We start from the raw sequence: 8,031 nt of genomic DNA on the forward strand, positions 1-8,031 counted from the left end.
CCGTTTCCAGTCTTTTCTACTCCAACAGTGGTTTCTACGTTATTGACAAATGTGTGATTACATTTTTCACCTGTAATATATACATATATATATACAATACATATATATATATATGTATATTATATATATATATATATATATATGTATATTATATATATATATTATATATATATATGTATATATATATATATATATATATATATATGTGTAGATTTGAATACGACAGCATTTTGACAATGATTCAACTTCTTCTTTTTTCAAATTTTCTGATAAGGATTTTTCCTGTTGAAAGGTGAGCACTAACAAGATTTTCATAGTACTCCATTTGTTAAATCAAACTTCCGTCTTCAAAGATATATTTAGGATTGAGATAATTCTGGAATATCTAACAAAGATATTGGTACAATTTTGACAAGTAAATAAAAATGTAAATAACAAAATTAAAAGGTATAACGAATGGATAGAATAGTACGATATACACGAGTGGTGTCACTTACGTCTAGGAGAAAAGCCCAAGTGGTAGGTGAAGGAGAAAGGATTTTATACACAAACAACTCACCATGTACCTGACCTTTCGAGCTGTTGAATACGAGATGACCTTTTGGTCTGCCTGGTGGTCGCAGTGTGTGTGTGTGTGGGGGGGGTATGGGAGGGGGATGAGGAGACCTCGATATAACGTCGTCTCAAGAGTGAGTCGTTATAGAAGACGAAAGCTTGAATATTTAATAAATGGAGTACTATGGAAATCTTGTTCGTGCTCACCTTCCAGCAGAAAAAATCCTGATCAGAAAAATTGAAAATATTAAGAAGTTGAATTATTGTCAAAATGCTGTCGTACTCAATTATACTTGCCTCAAAGAAAATCTGCTTCCTTCCTTTGTGACATTAGGATTCTACGACAAAGCAGTGAAGAGATTGAAATCAAGAAATCCGAATTAGTATCCCTTCAAACGGAACTTAACGCGTGTCTGTAACACTATAAAGACTTGGCTGTGAACCCTGACCTGAAGCACAGGACCCTACACGCACTTGATGGTGTAATCATTAATTAACCACTTTCAGGTTGGTAGGTCCAGAATCATTAAGAAGTTGTCTCGACTATAAAGGGGTGACTTTAGCTATTCCCAATACTTCAGACGGCTTCATCAACCTATCTAGTGAAACGCTCACCGCAGACCAGAAAGAATTCCTTAACCTAGGAATTAACTGTCACCTGATGCACAAATACTCCCATATCAACAAAAAAGTAGAAATTGCAATTCTATTTGTAGATCTGTGCCAACTGTAGAAACAAGGGAAAATCACCATCGACCCAGATCTACAAGAAAGTCTACGAAACGAGTGTACCAAAATTATACATCATCATTATAGTCAGCTTCTTTCACCTCTTTTGAGAGAGAGCCAAAAAACAGTTACGTGAAAACATGAAAATAGTGATTAGAAAAGAGGACAAATCGTCACGTTTTGTCATTTTAGACGGTGAAAATTGTCAAAGGAAATGGAATGACATCGTAAGTGACCTTTCTAAGTTCAAACATTTTACCCGTAATCTAACACCAACTGTTGAAAAGAAATCGAACAAATTAATTTCAGTTGTCAATGCCCAAATGTGTTAAGTTTGAAAAAGTAATAGGAGACTTTAACCCTGGTTATTTTTAAGGTAACGTAAAAACATATAAAGAATCGTACCTCCTTAGGCCCATCATTTTCCAAATCCCAATTCCCACATACCGTGTTGCTAAGAAACTTCATAATGTGATTTCCCCGTACATCCCAAACACTCCCTACGCTCTACTGACGAGTTCGTTGACATTATGAGAGTTAATAAACCCGAAGGCTTCACAGCCTCGTTGGATGTAGAGAGCCTATTCACTCTTATACCCCTCATCAGAACAATAGGCATTATTCTCCAATATATTTACCAACACCCTGGACACCCCCCTCCCCAAATTTATAGGGACATTATAAAGGAAATGTTGTATATTTGTACAGCAGAGGTCCCATTCAGGTGCCCAGACGAGAAGCTGTACGTAAAGACCGATGGAATCGAAATGGGCTCGCACTTGTGTGTTTTATTTACCCAAATCTTCATATCTTCTGCTGAACAGACATAATTTCTTTCGAGTGAACTGAAACCCAAAATTTACTGTAAATACATTGACGACATCTCCGTATGTACGCATTCTAATGAACTCCTAGCGACACTAAAACTGCGCTTACAAGAATTTTCAGGTTTAAATTTCGGTACTGAGATGAATATAAACAGTAAACTCCCTTTCCTAGACGTCCTGGTTGATTCTACCTCTATTAATTCTACTACTAGTGTCTACCGTAAGCCCAGTAACATTGAAAAATGCATGAATGGTAACAGCGAGTGCAGCGATAATTATAAGAAAGGCTTGATTAGAGCATACATCAGGAGAGCAATAAAAGTTTGCTCCTCGTGGGAAATGCTACCTGCTGAACTCCAACATTTACAGGCAAATGCTCAATAATAACGGCTATATATATATATATATATATATATATATATATATATATATATATATAGCCGTTATTAGTGAGCATTTGCCTGTATATGTATATGTATATGTATATGTATACATATATGTATATGTATATGTATATGTATATGTATATGTATATGTATATTGTTACGTACGTCAAGGTTAGTCTAAGGGGGGAACATACATAACATTTCGAAGTGAATGAATTTAAAGCATACAATAACATTTAACAATATTTATTACCAACTGACATTCCCAACAAATACAATTAAACTTAATATTAAATTAGACTTATCTTAAATTAACTTAACACTATTCAACTTGACCACTAGGAACTTGAACAAATTAAGAACTTGAGTACACAGAGAACTTGGTTCCTTCCGCAACGCCCTACGTTACCAGCACCGAAGGGATGATGAGTAGTCCGATATCGTCTCTCGTCCACCAACACCAGGTTAGAAGCGAGTGTATTCAGCTTACAGCTGAGACTGACTCATGGGGCGGTGAACCCTCATTTTATAGGAGAGAGTCGAAACCTCAGGTGCTTCGAGGGTTTGAAGCCGGCTCGATGAAACATGGTGCGACGTGGCGGGGTGTGATTCAGAAGTGTCGTAGTGGTTGTTAGGTGGTAATAGGTGGTTAGTAGAGGTATACCTTACACTCCCCCACCATTAAGACGCCGCCACATCGGGATGTAGAGGCGGTGAGTGAGAATAAGATGGTTTATATACGGCTCAGGGTATCGGCCAACACGTTTTGGGATCCGGTGATATGGTGGATGTCTATGTTAAATGGTTGAAGGAACAGAGACCACCGAAGCATCCTTTGGTTCGAAGTTTTGTTACGGTGTAGAAAGGTCAGAGGGTTGTGGTCGCTGTATATTTTGAGAGGTTTTATGCTAGGTTGAAGGTAGCACTCAAACTTCTTGATAGCAGCCACTATAGCCAGTAGCTCCTTCTCTACAGTAGAATAGTTGAGTTGATGGACGTCTAGTTTTGCAGAGAAGTAGGCCACTGGGTGAAGAGTGTCTGTGTTCTCCTGGAGAAGTACAGCTCCAATAGCGACATCACTAGCATCGGTGTGGAGAACGAAGGGTTTAGTGAAGTCTGGTGACCGTAGAACTGGATCCCTTGTAAGCATCGCCTTAAGATGTTCGAACGCGGCTTGACAATTTTGTGTCCACTTGTATGGAACAGAACCGCTGGTCAGCTTGGTGAGAGGAAGTGCAGCTTCGGCGAAGTTCGGGCAGAATCTCCGATAGTACTCTGCCATACCCAAAAACCTCATGAGCGCCTTCCGGGTAGCGGGAACAGGGTACTCCATGACAGCAGAGATGTTAGCAGTCTTGGGTCGAACGATGCCTTGCCCAACTTCATGTCCAAGATACGTCACTGTAGCCTTTCCAAAGCTGGTCTTGGAGAGTTTGACAGTCAGGTTGGCTTGGCATAATCTGGATAGCACAGCATCTACCTGTTGGAGGTGTTGTTGCCAGTCATGAGAAAAAATCAAGATGTCATCTAAATACACCCCCACACCCTTTAAGTCTTGCAATAGGTAGTTCATTGCCCTCTGAAAGGTGGCCGGACTATTCCTCATTCCGAAGGGCATGACATTATAATGATAGAGGCCAAATGGTGTTGTAAAAGCAGAGATCAATTTAGCCTCTTCTGTTAAAGGTATCTGATAGTAACCTTTCATTAGATCTATTTTAGTAATGTACTGGGCTGTTCCCACCTCGTCAATTAGGTCGTCAACGCGGGGTAATGGATATGCGTCAGGAACAGTTATAGAGTTGACTCTCCTATAGTCCGTACACAGGCGAAGTTGACCTCCCTCCTTCGGCACCAGCAGGCACGGCGAAGCCCAGGGGGATTGACTCGGGCTGGCCAATCCGTGGTCGAGCAGGAAGTTGACCTCACTCCTCATCTGCTCTCGCTTCTGGGGTGGATTCTATAAGGATTGTGCCTAATAGGAGAAGATCCAGGTACAAGCTTCACGTCATGAGTGGCAATGTTGCAGATGCCGGACACATCTTTGAAGAGAGAGTCATATTTGTGAATGATTTCAGTTACATCATTGGCATGTTCATTCGTGAGATGACTAAGGTAGGGAACTAGGTTACCAAGTATATGCGAATTATCGGTAGGATGAGAGTCAATGTTCGGTAAAATCTTGTCAAAATTAATGTACATGGCATTATTAGGTGTATGAGACATAACATTAGGTACAGTATTCACCGCTAACACTTGTTTCTCATAGTCTAGTAGTGGGCTAGTGGTCTTATATGGTTTAATTAGGTTCACATGAATATGTTGGGTAGCCTTGCGACGGTCGGGTGTTGAAATTACATAGTTAGAATCTGATAGTTTCTTAGAAATTTTGTATGGTCCATGATATTTAGCGCTAGAGATAGGGATGCATGCCAGGACTAAGTCCCCCTCTTTGAACTCTCTGACCAAGGCTTTTGAGTCAAAGTTAGTCTTCATTACAGACTGGGCATGAGCTAGGTTAGTTTTGGCAAAAGAACGAACTTTATCCAAGTTAGATTTAAGAGAGGTAATGTAATTGTTTACCGTGACTAACTTTGTAGAAGGTAAGGAGATCAAATGATCTTTGATGACCTTGAGGGGTCCTCTTATCTTGCGTCTAAAGAGCAACTCAAAAGGTGAGACCCCTAGGGATTCTGATGGTGTTTCCCTTATGGCAAATAGAAGAAATTGCAGGCCCTCATTCCAATCTCTGTCTTCCTCACAGCAGAACTTCCTAATCATAGATTTCATAGTCTGATGAAAACGTTCCAAGGCCCCCTGCGACTGAGGATGGTAAGCTGTTGATAGAGTTTGTTTAATACCGAGCAGCTTTAGAACTTCTGCAAATAGAACACTGGTAAAATTGCTACCTCTGTCTGATTGGATTTCTTCTGGGATTCCAAAGGTCGTGAACAAGTTAGTGAGTGTATTAGCAACAGTTTTAGCAGAGATATTCTTAAGAGGAAAAGCATCAGGGTATCTTGTAGTTGGGCAAAGTGTGGTGAGAATGTATTGGTTGCCTTTCTTTGTCTTTGGGAGAGGTCCAACAATGTCTATAATCAATTTACTGAAAGGCTCAAAAGGTACTTTAATAGGCTGCAATGGATATGGTGGTATAGTTTCATTAGGTTTCCCAACAATCTGGCATGGGTGGCAATTCTTAACAAATTCAGCTACATCTTTTTTCATGCCAGGCCAATAAAACTCATTCAGAAGGCGAAGATATGTCTTCCTTATTCCTAAATGACCTGAGAGACCTTGGTGAGCTACTTCCATTATAGGAGTTCTCAAGCTGGTGGGTAATACAATTTGGTGACATTCTGCCCAGGTGTCATCATCTGATAATTGCGGTGGTCTGTAAAGTCTCATGAGGATGTTATCATGATAGTAGAATGATGGAGGATGTAGAATATCTTCCTTGGGAACTACTTTAGAGTGTAAGGGAGTTAGAGTAGTGTCATTCTGTTGTGCTTCTAATAAACTCTGTTCAGTGAATATTTGTGGAATAGCACTTGGAGGAGGAAGGGGTGAATGTGTAGGTGTGTCTTTTAATTTTTGGGATCGGGTTACTGCACAACTAGGGAACAAATTTGGCTGTTCTCGCTCTAACTCATCAGTAGGGTTATGCGTTAAGGGAGTGTCACTCAAAATGATAGGAGCAGGAGTTTGTACAAGTCCACCAGCTATGTCATTACCAAGAAGTAAACTACAGTCTGGGATAGGAAGGGAAGGTTGTTCGCTCACCGCCACCGTTACAGGTCCCTGAACAATGCCGCAGCCGAGGTGCACCCGAGCTAGTCTCAAAGGAAACTGGCTGTTAAAGTCATGGAGGTACACACTTTCGCCGGTATAATTGCTGTCTATACCAGGAACAGATGACTTTAGTATAACCGTCTGGGCAGCAGCTGTATCTCTCACGATACGAATGGGGTGCACCTCGCCACCATCCTCCAGAGACACGGCACCAAGTGAACGGAAAGGCTGAAAGATATCGGCAGTTTTACTGGTTGGCACAGACAGAATTGCAGCTACAGGTTTGCTGGGAGCAGTAGTTTGTGACACTTTACATTTAGGGTCTGGTCATTGTTTTATGTGGTGTCCACGTCTTTTACAAAATGAGCAGGTTAGATTTGTTTTTAAATTACTCTGATCTACCAGCTCACCATCCTTAAACCCACTATTAGACTTTACATTATGCTGGAGCACTCTCCTCTCCCAGGTGGGCGAACGATGGACCAGGGAAAACACATCAGCCAACTGTGCGGCCTTAATCAGGTCATTTTCTCCCCTATCGATGAGGTGCATTTTGATAGAGTAGGGAATCTTTCTTATAAATTCCTCTAATGCTATAACATTAACAAGTTCATCAAAAGTATTAACACTGGCTGACTTTAACCACCTCTTAAGACCCCTTAATTTCTCAGAGGCAAATTCATGGTAAGTTTGATACTGAAGTTTATTAAGTGACCTAAATGCTTGTCTGTATCCTTCTGTACTGATTGAGTACGAAGCTAGAATTGCTACTTTAACCTCGTCATAATTAGTGTTATCGTCCACATTATTACATACTTTAAGTGCTTTATCAGACAGCTTAGGTTTAATAAGCCAAACCCAGTCAGGTTTAGGAATTTCAAAGTGTAGAGCTGTGGATTCAAATTCCCTAAAGAAAGACTCAGGATCACTATCAGGAAATGTAGGTATAAGCTTGACATACTTCAGCAAATCAGTCTTAGTTTTAGGAGAGTTGGCATTGTTTTGAATGTCTAATTGCTTTAGTTGAAGTTCATGAGCCCTTTCCTTTTCTCTTTCTTCTCTCTCCTTTTCTTTTTCCTTTTCTCTTTCTTCTCTCTCCTTTTCTCTTTCTTCTCTGTCATAGTCTATTTGCATTTGTTGAGACATTAGCTTCACTTTCTCTAGTTCAAGTAATAGATTAGGATCTGAAGTCTGTAACGAACGTGAAGCTTCGAGGACATCTTTATCCCCTAAGTGAGCTAGAATTAGAGCACGTAGCTCATCTTTCCTTAAGTCAGGTTTGAAAGAGATATTGAAGGTCTTTGCTATATACTTTAAATCGTCCTTACAAATATTAGTCTCTTTGAATTCTTGGATCTCTGGGTTACCCACAAACTCAGTCGCTTTGAAATCACTCTGCTTAGCCATGGTTTAAATTTCAAAGATTCCGTACTCTATACATATATATATATATATATATATATATATATATATATATATATATATATATATATATATATATAAGTGAAACCTGCTTAGAGCCTGGCAAGTTAACTCGAGAATAAGCTAAAGGCCTTACAGGTATCATGAAGTTTATCACCTGGCATAAACTTAAGTGGCAAGACCGAATTAGGTTCTTGCAAGGTACGTTCTACTCGTAACAAGCCAAAAGGAAACAGGGGGACAGCAGCCCACACTACTGTAAAACAAGGGCCCTATTCATAGGTATACTCTGTAGTTTAAGTAAAAAGTAGAGTATTTGG

General features: G+C 39.9%; 1 protein-coding gene across 1 annotated transcript; it reads right to left on the reverse strand.

Moving 5' to 3' along the window:
• Positions 1-4,457: 4,457 nt before the first annotated feature.
• LOC143031540 (uncharacterized) lies at positions 4,458-7,696 on the reverse strand. The gene is made up of 4 exons (XM_076195519.1): positions 7,445-7,696; positions 6,700-7,306; positions 4,580-6,612; positions 4,458-4,472 (listed from the first exon to the last, which is right to left on the reverse strand). The coding sequence occupies exons 1-4, from the start codon at positions 7,694-7,696 to the stop codon at positions 4,458-4,460; spliced, it is 2,907 nt and encodes a 968-aa protein (XP_076051634.1).
• Positions 7,697-8,031: the final 335 nt, after the last annotated feature.

The sequence above is a fragment of the Oratosquilla oratoria genome, chromosome 1 (assembly GCF_046742065.1).
Source record: "Oratosquilla oratoria isolate Oo_2021 chromosome 1, ASM4674206v1, whole genome shotgun sequence".
NCBI classification, from domain to species: domain Eukaryota; kingdom Metazoa; phylum Arthropoda; class Malacostraca; order Stomatopoda; family Squillidae; genus Oratosquilla; species Oratosquilla oratoria.

Excerpts from the sequence above, each read along its gene's own strand:
- LOC143031540 (XM_076195519.1), bottom strand. The coding sequence starts at position 7,696 with ATGGCTAAGCAGAGTGATTTCAAAGCGACTGAGTTTGTGGGTAACCCA. Across the intron at positions 7,307-7,444 it reads TATTACTTGAACTAGAGAAA|CAATTAGACATTCAAAACAA; the intron begins GTGAAGCTAATG and ends CTTCAACTAAAG. Across the intron at positions 6,613-6,699 it reads TAATAGTGGGTTTAAGGATG|ACCCTAAATGTAAAGTGTCA; the intron begins GTGAGCTGGTAG and ends AACAATGACCAG.